Consider the following 22,970-nt stretch of genomic DNA (forward strand, 5'->3'; position numbering starts at 1 on the left):
AGGCATTACCTCATTTGCAATCTTATCAGAGAAAAAACAGACAGTACGTTTGTGTTCAGTGACTGGTTCTGGAGCTGGGTTTGAGAAACGGAAGTTAAAAGGTTTCACACTGATGTTGGAGAAGTACAGCTGCTACAGTTTTAGATAAGCTTTAACAGAGTGTGATATAAAGTAAATGACAAATAAGAGTGATGATAAAATTGATGAACAAAATAAACTGGTATCAATGTTTCCATTTCTACAAAGTACTGATCCTTTCTGAGTCTCAGAGCTAAAACTGCAGCAAACACTTTAATTATCATTTTAAAGTAAACTGTAAATTGTGTAAACATATCAAACTTTTATTTTAACAACCCAGAAAATATCAACAATTCCTCCCTTTTGTTTCTTTCAGGAACAACTACAAAAAAACAAGTATTTACAGACAGAAGATCAGACACTGATAAAAGGAACATCAAGGCACATGTGGCATACACAGTATGGATTAACATATGGCTATCATAAACATCAGTTAGAAATCTGCCAAGGCTGTTTTTATGGGGGACAGACCCCTATAATGAGAGCAAGCAAAAGTAAAAGAAATCATAAAAATAAAATGACAAAATTGTGAAAAGCAAAAACATAATAAAACAAAATATTTACATATTGGTTGTCTTCTTGTTGGTCAGGAAAAAAACATTGGTGTGTTCGGTTTCAGTTAAGGTTAATTCACTTGAGTCTTGGGCTCCATCCTTTAAGAGGAGAGCATAAGATTCAGCTAAGCGTTCACGGGTCAAGGCTGTCGAGATAATGCGTGTTGATAGTGTGCGGAGGCATGGGACACAGCAGCAGCCACACACAACTAAAATAGCCAAACAGACGCCTATGGAAATTACTAGGGACATGATTACACCTTTCCATTGTCCAAACATTTTAGGAAACCAGTTTGATATTGGGTCATTTATGCCTGATGCATCTTGCATTTCTACAGAGAGATCTTTTAGTATTTTTAAAGCACGGGCTATTTTACCATCAGGGGCAGTGTTGTTGGGTATGAAGGTACAGCATTCATCACCAATCATGTGACAAACGCCTCCTTGTTCAGCTAAAAGCATGTCCAGGGCAATTCTATTTTATACAGCCTCTTTGGATGTGGGGTGAAGTTGGTCAGCTAGGCCTTCTACAGCATCACGAGTTAGGGTGGTCAGATGCAAAACATTGTAATGGACAAAATTTATACTGGCTACATTTTTGTTTACTGTTACGTAGGGAATCAAAGATTCAAATCCTGCTGCTATAGGATTGGCTAATTTGTACTCATCAGGAATGCCTCTAGGAACACCAATTGCATCTATGTAGGTTTTTGAGTCTTTTTGGTCAAAATCGGTGGAACGCCGTCTTCTTCTGAGAGTGCTGGGAGCTAAGCTATGTCCTACTAGGGTGAGGGGAGCTGCAAGGCGGACCAAGGCACAAAGTCCTTTAGTTTTAGTGGAAATTTTAACAGATAATCTCTGACTACCACAGTAATAATACAGGCCAGCTCTGGCCCAGGATCCAATTGTTTGATCTTCTTCTTTGTCAGTCTTCACAGCTAAAGTTAGGTTACACCAATATTGTTGTATTTCTCCATAGCTTAGATTGGGGTTGTTAGATGTAAAATTAAAACAGTGATAGCCGCCTAGTCTTTGGTTAGGTCTAAATGATCCGGGGTGTGTTTTGTTATGAATAGGTGGGTAGATGTCGGTCAGAGTTGTGCAATTTATCACAGGGTTTTGTCTAGTTAAATTTAGCATACAGTTGTATCCCCATGTATCTTCGGGAAACAGTGGGGCGGGTTGGGTGACTAATTTTGGTCTGGCTGCAGCACAGGTGATGCAGTTGCTAAGTTGGGCTTCTCTTGCTGCTTCAACTAGCCACGAGAGCCACATATTGTCATCCCCATGGCCAGTTGCGCGTTCTATTAGCTGTTCAGGTTATAATTTTGTATAATCAACTGACACGATTGGTACTTCTTCTCCCCATAATTTTCCTGAGGGAGGAGGAGTGCATGAAACATTTTGAGATGGAGTAGAGGTTGGTGTCTCGAGGGGTTTAGTTGGAGGTTTGAATTTAATGGTGATGAATCCCATTGGGTCTTTACCGTTCACGTCAGAACGGATCAGGAAAATGTAATGAGTCGGATTTGAGTGACCAGGTGCCGCAAAATGTTTAGGAGGTCCAGCTAAATTATTCAAAAATAAGGTTACAGGGTTACTGGACGGGTTGTAATCTCTCTGAAAAGTGACCTTATCCCACCATGATTTTGTGCCTTTGTCTAGGTACGAGCGTGTGGGGGTCCATAATCCTGTATTAAGAGTGGTCTCTTGCCACTGACAACTAGGGGTCCAAGTGCGAGAGCCTCGCAATTGGCTATGGGACCAGGAGCCTTGAATGTTCTGAGTAAATATGGGTGACTGACTTTCACAAGCGGGTCGAGCTGCTGAAGTCATGATTGTGTCTACACATAGGTAAAGGTCTGTACTATGGTAGTATTGTTTATTGGTACCACAATCAATCACATTACATAAGTCAAACTGAAAAGACATGGTTGTGTTTATTTCATAATCGATAGAGATGCCTATTTTCTAGTGTAGACAGGTGTGTTTTGTATTTCTCTTTTTGCAACAGGATTTTTTGCACAGGGCCCTTCACCTGGAAACAAACAAAAGTGTTCGCATAGGAAAATGATACCACAGGCTAGAAGGATCACCACACCCATGGCTAGGGTGGTCTTCCATGGATGTGATGGCAGGCCCATCTTGGTTCTTCTGAGAGAGTAACTGTAAAAAGTCTATGATTCGGACTGGATCTAGTGAATGCTGCCTCAGTTGTCCACTGAGTGACTTTAGGCAATTGGTTTTACTGGTCCTCCCTCTGGTGGTGGATTGGTTCCTCTGAACAGCTTACAGTGGGATGCGTGGATCCAGGTAGCTCGCTCAGCCACCTTAACAGCTGTGTGGGTCGTCAACAGCACCTAGAATGGACCTGTCCACCTGGAGGAGTTCTACCTTTTCCTCCTGAAAGATTTAATCATAACAAAGTCTCCAGGGGTTATGTCATGCAATTGTTCTTGAGCTGGGCTGGGAAGCCCTCCTTGAACCTGAGACCTGAGGGAATTTAAATGGTTAGTCAATTCAATGCAGTAGTCAAGCATGTTATGATCACAGTGTTTCAGGTCATTAGTTGGGCTGGTCACCGGTCCCACTCCCAGGTTGGGTGGAGCTGCAAATTAAATTTCAAAAGGGCTAAGGTTATGTTTAGCCCTTCTGCGCATGCGCATGTACATCAGTGCAATGGGTAAACATGTAACCCAGTTGAGTTTTGTCTCATCACAGATTTTTGTCAGTTTGTTTTTCAATGTTCTATTCTCTCTTTCTACTGCACCTCAACTTTGTGGGTGGTATGCGCAATGTTTAGTCAGGTCAAAGTTCAGTGTGGTGGACACTTCTTCAAGTATCTGATTAGCAAAATGTGGACCGTTGTCACTAGAAATTCTTTGTGGGATACCCCACCTTGACACCACTTCTTGTAACAGAATTTTTGCAACTGTGCTGGCTGTGGCATGTTTTGTAGGGAAAGCTTCAACCCATTTGGAAAACGTCCACTATGACCAGACAGTAGTTTTTGTTTTGAACTAGTGTTAGTTCAATAAAGTCAATCATCAAATGTTGAAATGGTGCTGTAACAGTTTTGTGGGCTCCTGGAGCTGTTGTTTTTATTGTTTTTGAAACATTGTGAGTGGCACACACGAGTCAGGAGTCACAATTTTGGGCCGCTGTTTTTGAAAAATTTACAGTAAACCAATCAGAATTAATTTGTCTCAACATCCCTCCCTTTGACACATGATCCAAAGAATGTGTCAAAACAGCAAAAGAGGGGAACAAATGTTTTGGTAAGCATGTGTGTGTGTGTTACAACAGCATAGCCACTTCTTATCTGGCCTGTAACTGGGTCACGTGATGCAGAGCCATCGACAAACATCCCAATCCAGTCCAGAGGGTGTTGTTACAAATCAGGCCTGGGGGTGCAAACAATTTACAACTCAGCCATACAGTCATGTTGGGTGCCATCTTCAGTTGTTGGCAAGAGTGTGGCTGGGTTTAGAACATTACAATGTTGTATGGTTATGTTGGGCATGTCCAACAGAGTTGTGTAGTACTTTAACCAACGTGCTGTTGAGAGATGTGCAGTTTTCTGTTCATTTAAAATTTATATGACAGCGTGGGGAACGAGGAGAGTCAGATCAGAATATCCCCCAATATCACGACTAGCTAGGACCGCCTTATCAGCAGCTGCCACAGTGCGCAAACAAAAAGGCAAGCCTACTGATACTGAGTCCAATTTAGCAGAAAAATAGGCGACTGGTTTCAATCCGTCACCATGTTTTTGGAGCAAAACAGAAGTCATACAGCCACCACGCTCATCCACAGCCTGAATAAAAGGGCGTGTAGGATCTGGAATTCCAAGATTTGGGGCTTGTTACAATTGTTTTTTCAGCGCTTCAAAGGCCTGCAGTGCCTCATTAGACCATGTCAATTTAGAACTCATCAGTAGGCCTTTTTCATGACAGATGACATGTAGAGGAGTCCCCATTTCAGCATATTTTGGAATAAAATGTCTATAGTAACCACAAAGTCCTAAAAAGGACATCAACTGCTTCTTAGTCTCAGGAAGTGGCAGTTTCACTATTGCTTTAACGCGAGTGTCTGCAATTTCCCTACCTGCTGCTGAGATTCTATGGCCCAGAAATGTCACAGTAGTTTGCACAAACTGCAGCTTAGACAATGATGCTTTGTGTCCCTGCTCAACCAAGTGTTAGAGCAGACGGACAGTATTTTCTCTACAAGACTATTCTGAGGGCGTTGCCAACAGAAGGCTATCCACGTATTGTAGCAAAGCACAATCAGAAGAAAGTGTAAAACCAGCAAGACTGTCATTCAGTGCTTGATTAAAAATAGTGGGTGACTCACAGTAACCCTGACACAGGCAGGTGAAAGTGTAAGACCTTCCTTGAAATTGAAAAGCAAATCAAAATTGGCTGTCTGGATGTACGGGCATGCTAAAAAATGCATTGGCCAGGTCAATGACAGAGAAATGGGTGGAGCCAAATGGGATTTGTGACAAAATTACATAAGGATTTGGAACAATGGGGGCACGAGCCTGTACCACAGAGTTCACAGCTCTTAAATCTTGAACAAAACGCCATTCATCTGGAGGCTTGGGTCTGATTTTCTTCACAGGAAAAATAGGTGTTCTGACAGGTGGTGATGGGCAGGGGACAATTACTCCAGCTTCCAGCAAAGAGTGAAAAACAGGAGTAATTCTCTTTTCTGCATCAGGTTTGAGTGGGAATTGAGGTATTTTAGGTCGATATGAGGATTTAGGTGTAATTTGAATGGGTTCTTGGCCTTTTATGAGTCCTACATTATATTTAGTCTGTGCCCATAGATGTGTTGGGACTACTGCCAATTCTGGGTCGTCATGAGACAAGGTGGACATTGTTAGTCATTTGTTATTGTCAATCACTTCTTTTGTGGGGCGTACAGTCAGCAGATGACAAAAATCTTGTCTGTACATGTTGAGAGAGGATGAATAGAAAAAGCTGTCATGGGGTTCCCAGTCTGAAGTCTGGTGGGCTTTTAGTGCTAGGGAACCCAAAGAACGCCACTGTTGGTCAGGTGGTTTGGCCAGAGAAATGTAAGGGAAAGAGTCTGCTGTAGTAAAATACAACGTCTGAGGAGTCATGTTGTCTTTGAGTATAATTAAAACAAAACAAGAGTCTGAGGTCCAACAGAGGGACGAAGTAGTCAGTTGTGTCTCACGGGTCATCAAAAATGAGTCTCCTAGTTGGTCAGTAGGATCTGAAGTTACATGAGCAGGGCAGTGTAGACGTTCTTCAGACATGAAACAAGTTGTGGGTGGGAGTCTGTCTCTGGCCATGGTGAGCAGAGAATTTTGTTGATCTTGGTTGATTAACAACCATTCAAAAATGTACAACAATTCAGGAGTGAGAGACACAAGAGTGTTTGGATTATCTTCCTGTTTTGACACGAGTAGACCTTCAGATCCACAGCTGAGTGTCAATCTAAATTTTAGAATCAAGTATCTAGCCAGTAAATGTACTGGGCAGGAGCCTGACAGCAAAAATTGATGATCATGTGATGATTGGTCAAATGGATCTATAGTTTTCAGGGGAGCTGTAACAACTTCAGGAACAGCTTGACCAGATGCTCCTGAAGAGTGTACAATTTTGCCTGAGAGTGGAGCGTCAGGAAAACATTTTTTCATGATTAAAGATTGTGTTGCTCCTGAGTCTACAAGAAATTTAACAGGGACCTTTTCAACCAACACTATGAGCATGGGTAACTTCAGATACGCTGACTGGGTGTATTTGTAATATGTAGGAATAATCTCGCCTGTGTCTGACAGAAAAACAGGTGTGTGTGTGCTGATACCTGCAGTTTGGAGTCCTGGGTCGTGGTCTCCCGGCACTAGTCAGGTGGAGTAACCTCCTCTCCAGCCTCTGCCCCCTGGATGCCCAAAGCCACATCCACCGCGTCGGTATGGGCTTGGGTAAAAGTTCTGTCCATTTTGTGGCTGCTGTTGGCCTCGGCCGTGCTGCTGAGGCCTCAGGCCCTGTGGTATTGGCTGGTATGGCGGGCGACCTCTGCCACGCCACTGATTCCTTTTGTGTGGGCAATCTCTGATCCAATGGTCAAGTCCTCCACACAGGAAACAAGGATGAGATTCAGCTGGGTCAGTCTGCTGTTGATAAGGCTGGACAGGTTGCTGCTGGTGTGTTGGTGGGTGAGTTAATTTAGCGGCAGCACTATTAAGTGTCATCTGTGTCGCTGCTTCTAGCAGTGTGAGCTTGGCCTCTTCAGTTTGTCTCTGTTTTTTCTTCTGGGTGGAGTTTTGGTCAGCTGTGTGCTGATCCCAGGCGTGCCTGGCATGTCTGAGAAGCTCATTCAGCCGGACACCAGTTTTCCACCCAATGTAGGTGGATTGAACAGCTTTGCAGATTGGTGGAAGTCCAGTCATCAGAGATTGGCAGAAAATAATCTCAAAAGACGTTGCTTGAGGGGCTTCTCGCCAGTCATCATTGTTGATGGGAATACCAGAGTGGGTTCTGAAGATGGGCAGCAGTCTGTTAGCATAGTCTTGTGGGGCTTCGTTTAGTCTCTGAACAGTGTCTGTGATGGTGGTGAAGCTTGGGGTCTGAGGATACGCTGCAGTGATGTGTTCTGTGATCCTTTCTACGTGTGTGAAGAACTGTTGGTTGTCCTTGTGATCTGCCTGGACATTGACAATTCGATGTCCATCACGTACATGAAATAGTTGGGCTCCGATGGTGCTGATGAATGCAATCCCATATACAGAAGCCAGTATCATTTTGAGTTCAGCTAGTGTGGGCCGGACCACTTCTATCATATTTATCATAGCAACAGCTACAGCAGCTCCTCCTTGTGCCAGGTCAGGCAAGTGCTGGCTCGCCACCTCGATCAGGGTCGCCTTTGGCCATGTACGATACACCAGTTGAGGGCCAGTTGGTCCTCCAACCTCCAGCATCAGGTTGGTGAGCAGGTCTGCAGGGTTGTCCACTCCATCTGCAGCTTGGGGAAGGTCAGATAATGATGATTTGCGGTTTTTTTTTATTATTTTTTTTAAGGCCTTGCTGTTTAATGTCGTCAATTTCCTTTTTTATAGCTTCAGCATATTCTTCAAGGGCCTTAATTTTTCCCATTTGTCTTGTGACGACTTTAGTACTGGTTCCAGCAACAGGACCTTTATTATCAGCTGGGATCTTCAGTGAGGACACTGGTGAGGTTTCATCATCTTCTTCCTCTGAATCAGATGCTGGTGCACATCCTTGAAAATCATCATCAGAGTCGAGGGCCCAAGTGGGTTTTGGTGGTGGGAGCAGCTGAACTTGACCTTTAATGGGTCGTTCTTGTGATTTTTCCTTCTTTTTCTTTGCCGTTACAGGTGGGGCATATGATGGTGGGTCAGTGAAACCAGCCAGAGAGGGGTACAGCTGTGCCATGGGAGACAGAGGTCCACAGGACTCCGGTTTATGTGAAGAAAAAGAGAGAGAGGAGAGAGACACGTTTAATTTGCCCTTTAACGATCTAGTTTCTTTTCCTGAATTAGCTTCTGGAGTATTTTGTGAATTTGTCATTGTCTCGTTCTTTGGAGCAAGTTTGGTTGCTTTTTCAACTTTCTGAGTCATTTGATAGGTCCTGGACGCTGTTTTTTGTGTTAATGATTTTGACTGATTTTTCCATAACTTAAATGTCTGTTCATGATTGTGCATCGCTACAAAAATATCCTATGGTATTTTCTTCATATTACACATTTTTTGTTTCTGTCTTAACAACTGTTCTTCTAATTTTTGAATTTATTTGGGGTCAAAATAACCATCCATCCATCCATCCATTAGCTTTATCCGCTTATTCCATTTTGGGTCACGAGGGTCGCTGGTGCCCATGTCCAGCAATCACTGTGCGAGGGGCGGGGTACACCCTGGACGGGTCGCAAGTCCATCACAGGGCCACATAGAGACATACGAGACAAACAACCATTCACTCTCTCACTCACACCTAGGGACAATTTAGAGTTACCAATCAGCCTAACATGCATGTTTTTGGTCTGTGGGAGGAAACCGGAGTACCCGGAGAAAACCCATTCATGCACGGAGAGAACATGCAAACTCCACCCAGAAGGCCCCTGTACTGGGGTTTTGAACCAAGGACCTGCTCGCTGAGAGGCTGCAGCTCTACTAGTTGCGCCACCATGCTGTGGTCAAAAGAACCATTTTTTTGGAAAATTAAATTTGGAATGCCACTGTGGAACAAAAATGAGACTTGAATCACCATGCAGTCTGTGCATCCAGTCAGCTTCTGGACCGCAAGGAATGTAATCCTCTGTTTTACTATTTCCTGAACCCATTTTCTTATGTTTTATTGCTCAGTCTCTTTCTACTGAGACTTACCTCTATTTGGTTTCACAAATCTACCTCAGTTTTAAATTATTAAGACCTACTTTGTTATTTCTCAGCCCCTTATCAGGAACCTACCTCGATTCGTGTTATGCAAATCTACCTCAGTTTTATTTTTAAAACCTACTCTGTTATATATTAAAAACAATTTCAGTTTACCTTAAGTAGTTATTTTGTTGTCTTAGTCTGGTTTGAATTCTATCGAGGTCGAATCCTCCCGATGGAAGACCAGAACGTCCTCTCACTCTTAATGTCCTACGGGAGGTTTAGAGGAAGAATCCTGCGATTCTTGGTGATCAACCCCCGTCCTGGGTCCACCGAGCGGACGGACCAGCGAAAGAACCTATCCGTGACGCCAAATTCTAGAGTTTTATCAAACTTTGTTGTTCAATTAAATTTAGCAGACTGAGAACTTTGTTTAAAAAACACGTAGCAAGGTTTATTTCTCTTCTGCAGAAGGAGAGAACACATGGAACGGAAACACAGCCCAAGAGTTCTTGTGTGTTCTCCAAAATCATGAGCAATACAGTCATTTATACACCTTCACACATAACAGATCTTGCTTTGACACAACAGGCATTACCTCATTTGCAATCTTATCAGAGAAAAAACAGACAGTACATTTGTGTTCAGTGACTGGTTCTGGAGCAGGGTTTGAGAAACTGAAGTTAAAAGGTTTCACACTGATGTTGGAGAAGTACACCTGCTACAGTTTTAGATAAGCTTTAACAGTGTAGTGAACTAGGCCTCTGATCAAAACCTGCCTCTGAAGACCTTCATGGGACAGGAACTGTTATTTCATTGATTTGAATCCAGAAATACAAATGAGCTCATCCAGAGACTTTCTAATTGTATCCTGAACTAATCAATTGAAAGAACACTCTCTTTTTTATATTATCATTACTATTTTACAATATCTTGATAATCAGAAGTGTGTTTAGTTCATACCATTTTTAAATGTTGAAGTGAACCACTCATTTTAAATCAACTGTGAAACAGTATTAATGATTTTTTAATCCTCATTTAAATTAGAAATCAAGTTAAATGTCTTCTTTACAAAGTAGTTATGCATTTTTTGATCTTCTGTCTGAAATGAGAAAGAGTGATGTTGGTCAAAAGTCGGAGACAGTCCAAAAAGTTGTTGGAACCAGCTGTCGTGTTTTTAAAGCTCTCAGACAGTAAACAAGAGAACTGGCACCTGTAGTGTTTCTCACTTCGTCAAAACATTTCTCTGTCTGTTCCTAAACATTTCTGCTGTTTCTTGACTTGTAAAAACCCTTTGACGTCACTAGAACCACACCCCTGTTGGTTCCTTCAACCAATCAGGACTTCCTAAAAGTGACCGGAAGCAGAACTCTTTAAAAGTCGACACTGCCTAGTCCCTCTTAGTTCAGTTAGTTCTTCTGGTTCTGATGGAGTTCGGCTGGAGTTCCTCTGGGTTCTGCTGGAGTTCCTCTGAGTTCTTCTGAAGTTCCTCTGAGTCTCTTCGGAGGCTTTTCTAGTTTTTCTGGAGTTGCTCTAGATGAGCGTGTTTGTTGAACGGAGTACCGTCACTACTTCGGACGATTCTCAGCCATCCTGAGGAGACGCTGAAAGGTAGCGTTGAAATGGAACTCCGTATCGGAACTGACCTATCTTCTGCAAAGGTAACGAGTCGCTTCCCTACCGAGTGTACCGGGGCTGAGCTGGGGTCGGATGAAGGGTGCCATACTTAGTCAACACACTTTCCCTCATCCATCTTTTCTCTTCATTTAAACTCCTCCATATTTCCCATCTTTAAAACTCTTCTACTTCTCCAGTAATTAATCCAGATATCTTCAGAAATGTCTGTTGTTTTTATTAAGTAAAACATGCCAAGTTTTATTAATCAGAGCCGATCAGTCTAATCAAGTGTACAATGTTTTGATGTTAAATTTTGATTCTGTTAATAAATGACCACATTTATTTTGATGGGTCAAAGAAAATTAACGTCTCATGTCACTGATTAAACCATCCACGCACAGTTCCTCTGTCACATATCTGTAAAGCTCGAAAAAGAGAGAACCCGTTAATTTAAAATATGACTGTAGTGGAGCTCTGAAGCTAACCAAGCTAATCGAGCCTTTTAGCATACTACAACAGAGCGTGATATAAAGTAAACGACTAATAAGAGTGAAGATGAAATTGATGAACAAAATAAACTGGTATCAATGTTTCCATTTCTACAAAGTACTGATCCTTTCTGAGACTCAGAGCTAAAACTGCAGGCAAACACTTTAATTATCATTTTAAAGTAAACTGTAAATTGTGTAAACATATCAAACTTTTATATTAACAACCCAGAAAATATCAACAAGCACTTATAGACACATTAGTATTATTGTTCAACTTTGGATTCCAGTGCGCCCCCTAGATTATGCCAACAGTTATATCTCAGTGAAATATTATCCAATATGTAGCAGATGTATTGTACGTGATCAGTGAGCACTTCTAGACAGTTTGGTATTGTTGTTTAACATTTCACTCCAGTGCGCCTCCTACATTATTACAACAGTTATAACCCAGTGATACATCAACCAATAAACGCCAGATTTATTGTGCGTCATCAGTGAGCACTTCTAGACACATGGATATGGCTGACATGGTCAGCTGGTGAAGCTGAAAGCTCTGCGTGCTGCATCTTCCTCTCCTGTGTGCCCGGACCAGGTAAACAATGGGAGTTGTCAGCCGTTGCGCAGCTCGGACCGACCTGGAGGGGCTGTTATTGAAAACCTGCGGCCATTAGCGCGCGCTAACTCCACCGCTGCTGGCTCCACTTTGGACAGTATCCGCATGTGTTTGGTCAACGCAAGATCTGTTATCAACAAAACTTTTATCCTCAGGGATTACTTTCAAGAGCACGATTTGGACTTTCTGTGCATCACAGAGACTTGGATGTCTCCGGGTGAGTCCAGCGCCTTGATGGAATTATTGCCACCGAACTGTTTGTATTTTAGCACCCCACGGCCATCAGGCCGGCGCGGTGGTGGATTATTAACAATATTCAAATCAACTTTTGACTGTAAACATCTGCCCATCCCAGTTTCCCGCGCCAGCTTTGAGCTGAGCGTCTTTGAACTCGGACATTCACCTCCGACGTTATTTGCACTTGTCTACCGCCCACCTCGGTCTAAGGATTTCATAAATGAGTTTTCTGAATTCTTGGCTGAAATCACACCAAAATATGAGCATGTTTTCATTATTGGGGACTTTAATTTGCACGTGTGCTGTCCCGAGAAGCCCTTGGTTAAGGATCCAAAGTTCAATTGTCCCCCTCTTACAATGCTGTGATTGCTGGTATCACTCAACCCCCTTTGAATAGTAAACAGCCATCAGTGTGCTAATGATCCTTTGTTAGGCTGATGGTCCTTCTTGAGCATGTGATCAGTTGGTTTTGGTTGTCAGCAGCAAAACTGGCTGATCCAATCTGTGAAGGTGCTATTTAAGAGACTGAGCTGAAAACAGCAGCTCAGACTGAGGAAGTCTCTTGGATGAGAGACGAAACGTTTCTACATTTTTTTTGCTTTGTTTTGTTTTTTGTTTTTTTGAATGTCCAGAGGACCAGATTGAACTTTCTTGGATTTTTCTACCTGGATTATTGAGCATGCATCAGGATACCTTGATTAAGGACTTTTTAGATTTATTGAACTCATTTAATTTAACTCAGCATGTAAACGGTCCCACCCAAGAGTGTGGACATACACTGGACCTTGTTTTAACTCACAATATGACTGTTAATGATCTTGTTATTGGTGATAATGTTTTTTTAGACCACATGCCAGTCTGGTTTGAGTTCACCCTCCCCCATCTAACTCCTAAGTCGTGCATTTGTACACGTAGGACCCGGGCAATTAACCACTTCACTGCCACACATTTCACATATGTTTATAACTCTGAAATGATCATTCAGGCCCCAGTGTTTCTCACCACCACTGAGGAACTGACATCCCAGTTCAACTCTGTCTGCTTAAAGACTCTGGATCATGTTGTACCTGTTAAAACTAGAAAAATCAAAACTGAGAGCAGAACCTTGGCTGAGTGATGTCACCAAGGCCGTTAGGCAGCAATGTAGGAGGGCGGAGCGAAAGTGGAGGAAAGACAGGCTGCAGGTCTCTTTTCAAATACTTAAAGAGAGTTGGCGCCGTTATCAGAAAGCAGTAAAAGCTGCTAAATCCAAATACTTCTCTGATATAATTACCTCAAACTCTCACAACCCACGTGTCCTCTTCTCCACCCTAAACTCTGTTCTCCACCTCACTGAACCATCACCTCTGGAAGCCTCAACTGAGCTGTGCGACAACTTCTTACATTTCTTTTTGGAAAAAATTGCGACCACCATGGCTCTCATTTCCCCTCCAACTCATGACCCATCCATCCCACCTCAATCTGTAGCTCCATTTGACCATTTTGAACCCATCACTCTATCTTCTCTAGAGCAGGTCATGTGCAACTTGAAACCATCTGGTTCCCCCTTTGATGTGGTCCCCCCTCGACTACTAAAGGAGGTGTTTCCAACTCTAGGTCCGTCCATTCTGGCTATAGTAAACAGTAGTTTATCCACTGGCGTGGTGCCAAAATCCTTTAAACATGCTGCCGTCCAGCCTCTCCTGAAAAAACCAAACCTTGACCCCTCAGTCGTGTCCAACTTCCTGCCTGTCACCAAACTCCCATTTGTTTCTAAAGTACTAGAGAAAATAGTCGAGTCCCAGTTGAAGTGCTTCCTGGAGGATCACGCCATCTTTTTCCAATCTGGCTTTAAACATCTCCACAGCACTGAAACTGCCCTGCTGAAGGTCTTTAACGACATCTTCAGATTCACAGATACCGGTGATTCTGTGCTGCTTGTCCTGTTGGACCTCACAGCCGCCTTTGACACCATCGACCATGAGATCCTCATTGCTAGGTTGGAGCAGTGGGTGGGCGTCACAGGATCAGCCCTCAATTGGTTCAGATCTTACCTTGCTGACAGATCCTTTTGTGTCTCCATCAAGGATTTTAGTTCCGTAGAGGCAGAGCTTAAATGGGGGGATCTGCAGGGGTCCATCCTGGGTCCCCTCCTATTCTCTTTATACCTGCTGCCACTTGGTGCTATTTTCCAGAAATACAACATGCCCTTCCACTTTATGCCGATGACTGTCAAATTTACTTCCCCCTAAGACACAATGGTACATGCTCTATTCAATCACTGCTCAACTGCCTGGCTGACATCAGGGACTGGATGGCTTTAAATTTCTTGAGTTTCAATGAAAAGAAGTCTGAAGTCATGTTGTTCCCTCCCAACGACATGATCACAAACCACTGTATCGACATCTCCGCTCTAACCCTGTCAGAAAAACAAAGAGTCACTAATCTGGGTGTGATAATGGACCCTTCCCTGAAGCTTAACAATCATGTAAACATGATTGTTAAATCATTTTTCTTCCAACTGAGGCGGCTGTCTAAACTGAAGCCCATATTGTCCAAAAATAACCTGGAGAAAGTAATACATGCATTCATTACATCTAGGCTTGATTATTGCAATTCACTCCTGTTTGGTATCAGTCAGACCTCCATTGCACGACCGCAACTGGTCCAGAATGCAGCAGCCCGATTTTTAACCAGTACAGGCAAAAGAGAGCACATTACACCAGTTTTGGCCTCACTGCACTGGTTACCAGTTCACCTTAGAATCCAGTTCAAAATACTCATGTAGGTCTACAAATCACTGAACAGTTTCGCCCCCCCATCTCTCTGATCTGCTACAACCGTATGTCTCACCACGTTCCCTCAGGTCAGTGGACCAGTTGCTCCTCACAGTTCCAGGAACTCGTCTTAAGCGCAGAGGTGACAGGGCCCTTGATCTAGAACGAGTTACCTCTGCTTGTCAGACAGGCCCCCTCCCTCTCGGTTTTCAAGTCCCGCTTAAAAACTCACTACTATTCAATAGCTTTCAACACAAGATGATCTGTGTTTTGATCCTGTATGCTCCACACTGGTTTGTCGTCATTATCTGCATCGTTTTTTGTCTATATTCTGATTTACCTCATTTTGTATTTTGCTTTGTGTGTTACCTGTTGTTCAGTCTGTACAGCACTTTGATTGGCCTTGTTGCTGTTTTAAGTGCTTTATAAATAAAGTGGTATTGTATGGTATGGTATGGTATGGATATTGTGGTTTAACATACGTATGACTCTAGTGCACCTCCTAGATTCATCCAACAGTTATATCTCAGTGATACATCATTCGATCTGAACCAGATTTTTGGTTAGTCATCACTGAGCATTTCTAGACACACTCTAGACTGTCTCCCAAGCTTTAATCAGCATGTGACGATTCCGACACGTGGAGACCGCACGCTGGACCGTGTTTACACGAACGTAAAAAATGCATACAAAGCTGAACCCCGCCCCCACCTAGGACTGTCAGACCACATCTCAATCTTCCTGGCTCCTGCTTACATGCCCCCGCTGAGACGCTCCAGACCGGTACAAAAGAAAGTTAAATGCTGGATCCAGGACAGTGGCCCCATACTGAGAGATTGTTTTGATCGAACAGACTGGCAGGTTTTCAGAGAAGCTGCTGAAAATGGAGGTTCGCTTGATCTTGACCAATACACATCCTCAGTACTGGGTTACATTAGTACATGTACTGACACAGTCTCCACTATCAGAAATGTTAAAAGCTACCCAAACAGAAAACCTTGGCTGAATGCAGAGGTGCGTACCCTGCTGGAAGCCAGGAACACTGCCTTCAGGTCTGGAAACTCAGAGGAGCTGAGTAAGACAAGAAAAGAGCTGGTTGCTGGTAGTAAGAGGGCCAAGGCCACATATGCAAAGAGGATCGAGGGTCAAATCATCTCACAAGACCCTCGGAGCATGTGGAGGGGCATTAAGTGCATAACAGATTATAAAGGAAGGAGTGAACAATGCCCCAAAGACCCATCTCTGCCTGATGCCCTCAACAAGTTCTATGCACGCTTTGAAGACCCGAACAGACCACCCAGCACCAGACTCACCTCGCCACCGGATGAAGAGCATCTCAGCGTGACCTCAGCAGAAGTAAGGAGTACCTTCAGGAGGATTAATCTGCACAAAGCAACTGGCCCAGACAACATCCCCGGAAAAGTGTTGAAGGAATGTGCTGATCAGCTCTGTGAGGTGCTGGCAGACATCTTTAACACCTCACTTACCCTGGAGACAGTTCCCACCTGCCTGAAGACTGCCACCATCATCCCAGTCCCAAAAAGCTCTACAGTGACTGGTCTGAATGACTATCGGCCAGTGGCCCTCACCCCGATAGTCGCTAAATGCTTCGAAAAACTGGTCATGACTCACATCAAAACAACCATCAACATCAACGAGGACCCTCATCAGTACGCATACCGTGAGAACCGATCAACAGAGGATGCAATCTCCTCTGTGGTCCACACTGCACTCAACCACCTGGAGCAGAAAAACTCTTACGTCTGTATGCTCTTTGTGGACTTCACATCCGCCTTCAACACCATGATCCCCCAAACCCTGATGGACAAACTATCCACACTAGGACTAAGCCCCTCCATCTGCAACTGGGTACTAGACTTTTTAACAAACAGACCACAGTTAGTGAGGATCCACAACCTCTCCTCCTCCACCATAACCCTCAGCACTGGCTCTCCTCAGGGATGTGTGTTGAGCCCCCTTCTGTTTACTCTGCTCACATATGATTGTGCAGCTACCCATCCAGGCTGTCACATTGTAAAGTTTGCAGATGATACAGCGGTGGTGGGATGCATCACAAACAATGATGAGTCCAGCTACAGGCAAGAGGTGGAACACCTGGAGAGCTGGTGCAGAGAGAATAACCTTCACATCAATGTGAAGAAGACAAAGGAGATGATTGTGGACTTCAGAAGGAACAAAAACACCTACACCCCCCTGAACATAAGAGGATCTGCGGTGGAAGTGGTGTCCAGCTACAAGTACTTGGGTGTACACATGAATGACAACCTCAGCTGGAGCAACAACACCACCAGCCTGATCAAGAAAGCTCATCAGAGACTCTACTTCCTCAGACGGCTGAGGCGAGCTGGTCTGGGAAGCTCAGTCCTCACCTCCTTCTACAGGTGTGCAGTGGAGAGCATCCTGTGCTCCAGCATCAATGTGTGGCATGGAGGCTGCACAGCTGCAGAAAGAAAAGCTTTGCAGAGAGTGGTGAAGGCTGCACAGAAATCTGTTGGAATCAGTCTCCCCACCATCACAGACATCTACACCTCCAGATGCAGGAAGAGGGCCACCTGCATCATGAAGGACCCCACCCACCCAGCACACACACTTTTTGCCCCACTCCCCTCAGGAAGGAGGTTAAGGAGCATTAAGTGTAGAACCACTAGACTGAGGAACAGCTTCTACCCTGAGGCTGTTAGACTCATGAATCTCTAACCAGAATAATCACTGTGAAAACTCACATCATGTTGCTGCTGATCTGTTTCATGTTGCTGCTGATCTGTTTCAATGTTGATGTGTTCATGCGTGCACATCTTCTCACAGACTCATGTTCATGTTTGTGCTGATGTTCAATGTTTTATGTTATGAGTGCTTAGTGTATATTTAGTTGATGTTTTTCTTAGTTCATATCTTAGATGTTATTACTGTTTTTCTTATACATTTTATTGTTGGATGTAACTGGGACCCCGTGTACATAATTTCGCTCCACCACATGTACCACATGAGGTGCGAATGACAATAAAGAAACTCTGACTCTGACTCTGACTCTGACACTGGCATTGTTGTTTAACATTTCAATCCAGGCCGACAACTATAATATTCAAACTGTTATATCTCACTGATACATCATCTGATCTGAACCAGATTTTTGGTGTCATCAATGAGCACTTTGACACACATTGGTGTTGTTGTTTAACTTTTGACTCAAGTATGCCCCCTAGATTATTCCAAGAGTTATATCTCAGTGCCACATCATTCGATATGCGCCACATTTATTGTGCATAATCAGTGAGCACTTCGACACACATTGGTATTGAGTTTAACATATGACTCATGTGTGCCCCCAGATTATTCCAACAGTTATATCTCAGTGAAACATCATCCGATCTGAACCAGATTGTCTGTGCGTCATCAGTGAGCCCTTCTAGACACATTGGTGTTGTTGTTTAACTTTTGACTCCAGTACGCTCCCTAGATTATTCTGACAGTTATATCTCAGTGATACATCATCTGATCTGAACCTGATTTTTTGTGCTTGATCAGTGTGCACTTATTGACACATTGGTATTGTTGATTCATGACATCACTTAAGCCCTACACACTCAGAGAAGAAACTGTTGATTATTGGGTGACACTTCCAGCTTCGCACTGTGTAAGATACGTATAAGACTGAAACTGTGTTTGCTAATTGTTGATTACCACACATGACATGTTGAAAAGCATAAAGGAAGTGCTCGTCAAATATTCGCCACAAAAAAGTTAGTCCCAATAACTCAAATCTGGAAGGTCGTATTTCGCCTATACTTGTAAGACCTGCAGCTGGACAAGTACTGACATGAACGGAAGGTGATGTTGAAGATTCGGAAAATGCACCCCGTAGTGAACGATGACGGAACTGGCATGAGAGCATTTGCGATGGCAACTGGGTGGAGTAGCTGGAGCTCCTGTGGTTGCCGTAGAGCTGGAGCGGCGCTTTGCTGCGAGGGCCTTCAATGCTGCTTGCAGCTTTTATTAGACCCGAGCAGTGAAGCACTGCAAAGGCCTATTGTAATCGCTCTGTTCAGGCCCGAGCTACAATTTTTTCTGCCAAATTAATTGGTATTTTGGGGTCCTTAACATATCCCAAAAGTCACCAAATTTGGCAGACGCATCAGGACTGGTGAAAAATTACGTATTTTAAGTGCGTGGCAAAAATCGCAACAGAAACGGTTCAAGAGCGCCACCTAGAAAATTTCAAAATACCCTCCACATTAACCTTAGTTTGTCATAGAAACATGAAATTTGGTACGCTTGTCCAATTCCCCAAGATGCACAGAAAACCCTCTGGCACCAAAGTTGTACGATGAACAGGAAGGCGGCCATTTTGGATTGCCGGCCCAATTTTCACACCTTTTTGATGGTTTACAGCCTCTGCATTTGAACGAACTCCTCCTAGGGATTTTGCTCAATCGTTTTCAAACTTGGCCATTTGGGTCAAAAGGTATGGAGGACGCAAAGTGATCTAAACGGTTCTTTTAGGAGCAAGCTGAAGGGGTGGGGCCAGACCTCAAAGTTTGACGTCTCGCCATGAAAAATGAAATGCTAATAGCTCCTACACGAAAACCATCTGAGACATCAAATCTTCAGTGATTGATCCACATCCAGTCCCCTGCAAGACTGCATGGTCAAATCATGACAGCAATTAAGACACGCCCCCTGAAAACAGGAAGTATAAAGTTTTATTTTGAATGATCCCTATCTGACCCCATTACCTGATCAGCATGATAGTGTGTCCAGTGACCGAAGACATGTTGGTGTAACTTGCTTTCCAACACTGGCAATTTTGGGTGGAACATGTGGACGGCGCAGCGTGGCTAAGTAAGATGTAATGGCATCCCCATACGTTTAGCTCTAAATTGCACAGATTTCAGCCGAGGTGCACCAAAATCACAATGATCGATCATTATCCGCCCCTTGAACAGGTATCCATGATAAGTGGCCAATAGCCTCCATAGCTCAACTTGAATTATTCCTACAGTTATATCTCAATGATACATCATCCTATCCGCAACAGATTTTTGGTGCGTCATCTGTGAGCACTTCTATATACATTTGTGTTGTTATTTAACATTTGACATGAGTGCGCCATCGCAACAGAAATGAGGGAAGAGGGCCGGCAATGGAGGAAGGGGCGTACCAAAGAGACCATCTTATCATAAGCAAAACTGGTTGTTCCACTTTGGAGTAAGCTGTTGGGGGAAGAATCAGTTTTGTTGTGTGTTTCCTTGACTGATGAAGCGTTCCGGACCGAAGGTGAAACGTTTCAGCACAAAACAAAAAGAAACTGTCCAGATGACCTCACTGAAAAATGTTGGATTGTCTACCTGGATTATTGAGCATGGACTTTGTTGTCATTCACACTATTGTTTTTCTGTGTTCTTTATCCTTTCCGTATGTTTTTCGGCAGCTAAATACTTCATATATCAAACCATTCAGCTGTTTGAGGACAAGTCTGTTATGAGTTATGGTATCGGTGCAACTTTAGATTCTTGAGATATCTAGCCTTTTCTGCCATTATGGCTCTCATTAAAAATGAATGGAGCTTATTTTACAACCTTAATAACTTTTGATCTGTTTACAACCTTATACTAATACTTTCACATTTAGACCTGGTTAAGCTTCTTTCAGCTTAATTGTGCAAAAATTTTCAACAAAATTCGGCTAGTTCATCTAATTTCAGCTGTTGTTTCAGCTGTTTTGTGCTCTTTTTAGCCTGATTCATCTAACTTGAACATTTTTGTGCTTCTTCAAACTTATTTATGCTAATTTCAGCTTGTTCTGCTCCTTTCAGTTTATTTCTTCAAGTTTTAGCTTTTGCTTCTATTTCAGCTAACATTTAGCTGTTTTTAATGCTAATTTCATTTTTATCAGCTAATTCCACATTTTTTGCAATCATTTAAACTTTCTTCAGCCTAATTCATCAAAAACCTTCTCCCCAGACCTCCTTCTAATAATTTAAGCTTCTTTCTGTCTATTTTAGCTACTATTCTACTGTTTTGAGCAAATTTCAGCTTTTCTCAGATAATTTCAACTTTATTGTTCTAATTTATGCCTACTTGAGTCTTAGTGGGCACAATTAAGCTCTGTCCACTTAATTTTGGAAATTAAAGCTTCTTCCTAGATATCTTTAGCTACTATTCAGCTGTTTTCTAGAAAAACAGATAACGCTGCCATTTTTAGAGCTATTCAGCTGAGATTTGGCATGTTGGTAGCTGAGAACAGTTCCTAATAGGCTCTGACTATAAATAAAAACAAAATTCAGCTAGTTCAGCTTATTTCAGCTGTTGTTTCTGCTGTTTTGTGCTCCTTTCGGCCTGATTCATCTAACTTGAACATTTTTGTGCTTCTTCAAACTTCTTTATGCTAATTTCAGCTTGTTCTGCTCCTTTCAGTTTATTTCTGCAAGTTTTAGCTGTTTCTTCTATTTCAGTTAACATTTAGCTGTTTTTAATGCTAATTTCATCTTTATCAGCTAACTCCACATTTTTTCCAATCATTTAATTTTTTTCAGCCTAATTCAGCAAAAAACTTCTCCCCAGACTTCTTTCTAATAATTTAAGCTTCTTTCTGCTTATTTTAGCTACTATTCAGCTGTTTTGAGTAAATTTCAGCTTTTCTCAGATAATTTAAACTTCATTGTTCTAATGTTTGCCTACTTGAGCCTTAGTGGGCACAATTAAGCTCCCTCCACTTACTTTTGGAAATTTAACCTTCTTTCTAAATTTCTTTAGCTACTATTCAGTTGTTTTATAGAAAAACTGAGATAACTCTGGCATTTTTAGAGCTATTCAGCTGAGATTTGGCGTGTTGGTAGCTGAGAACAGTCCCTAATAAAGCTCTAACTATCAATCAAAATTCCAAGATGGCCGCCTTAGCAAACAAAGGAAAAATTCTATAAAAAAGCCAATTTTAGTCATATTGACCTAAAATTAGGTGTGATGATAGCTTACGTTTCCCATCAAATGCCACATCAAAATCAAAATTCCAAGATGACCGGCAACGTTACATTTGAATGGATTTAACTCAGCCATTGTTACACATACAGAGCTGAAATTTGGTGTGGTTATAGCTGAGAACATTCCCTATTACAATCAAAAATCCAGGCTGGTTGCCTTAGCTAAAAGCTTAGGAAAAAATATGATAACTCTGACATTTTTAGAACTATTCAGCTGAAATTTGGTATAGCGGTAGCTGAGAGCAAACCCAAGTGCATAGTACTGTCAGATCAACAGTTTACATCAACGGCAGCCTGGCAGTCCATTACATTAGGAACAATTGTGCATGTTCTGCTTCCTTCTGATATTTGAAGCTTCTTTCTGCTGTTTTAAGCTACTTTTCAACAATTTTCTTCACATTCTTAAGCAAGAAGCATTCACATTTGCATTTTTGCAAGAAATGCAAATTCTCTAGTTATGTTTGTGTATTTTCTTTTTGTTTGAACCAACTGATGGGTGAACTTGTCTTCTGTTGAACGGTGCAGGTGAGTCAATACACCTTTGCCATGTGCAGCTACAGAGAGAAGAAGGCTGAACCAGTGGAGCTTCTTCAGCTTGATGGCTACACTGTGGACTACACTGACCCTCAGCCAGGTGAGAGGAACACATTCACCTTTCAATTTCAAAGCCACTCAACAACAACAATCAATAAAAATAGTTTTGTTTATGAACGTATTTTTATGGAATGTGTCCAATCTGTTAACATCCCATTCTGGTTTGGGTGTACCCCGCCCCACTGTGCGAGGGGCGGGGTACACCCTGGATGGGTCTCCAGTCCGTCACAGGGACACAGAGAGACAAACGAGACAAACAAACATTCACTCTCTCATTCACACCTAGGGACAATTTAGAGTTACCAATCAGCCTAACATGCATGTTTTTGGTCTGTTGGAGGAAACCGGAGCACCTGGAGAAAACCCACACATGCACAGAGAGAACATGCAAACTCCACCCAGAAAGGCCCCTGGTCTGGGGTTTGAACCAAGGACCTGCTTGCTGAGAGGCAGCAGCTCTACCAGTTGCGCCACCGTGCTGCCCTCCTGTTATTTCCATGATAGTAAATTAAAGGATTTTTTAAATTGTCATACCAGCTCACATTTGCATGTTTATTGTATGTAATTCAGAATCAGGTCCCAGATCAAGAAGCCTAACAATTAACAAATAAATAAATACAAAATAGTATATATATATATATATATATATATATATATATATATA

At 42.6% G+C, this 22,970-nt stretch overlaps 1 protein-coding gene across 1 annotated transcript in view; it reads left to right on the forward strand.

The window, feature by feature from the left end:
• The window catches only part of LOC119412087 (calcium-dependent secretion activator 1-like), a 780,001-nt gene that overhangs the window by 152,339 nt on the left and 604,692 nt on the right, over positions 1 to 22,970 (forward strand). Inside the window, 1 exon segment of the mRNA XM_037679064.1 lies at positions 22,238 to 22,346. Coding sequence (XP_037534992.1) covers positions 22,238 to 22,346 — 109 coding nt within the window.

This window comes from Nematolebias whitei, chromosome 7 (genome assembly GCF_014905685.2).
Source record: "Nematolebias whitei isolate Nwh7 chromosome 7, NemWhi1, whole genome shotgun sequence".
NCBI classification, from domain to species: Eukaryota; Metazoa; Chordata; class Actinopteri; order Cyprinodontiformes; family Rivulidae; genus Nematolebias; species Nematolebias whitei.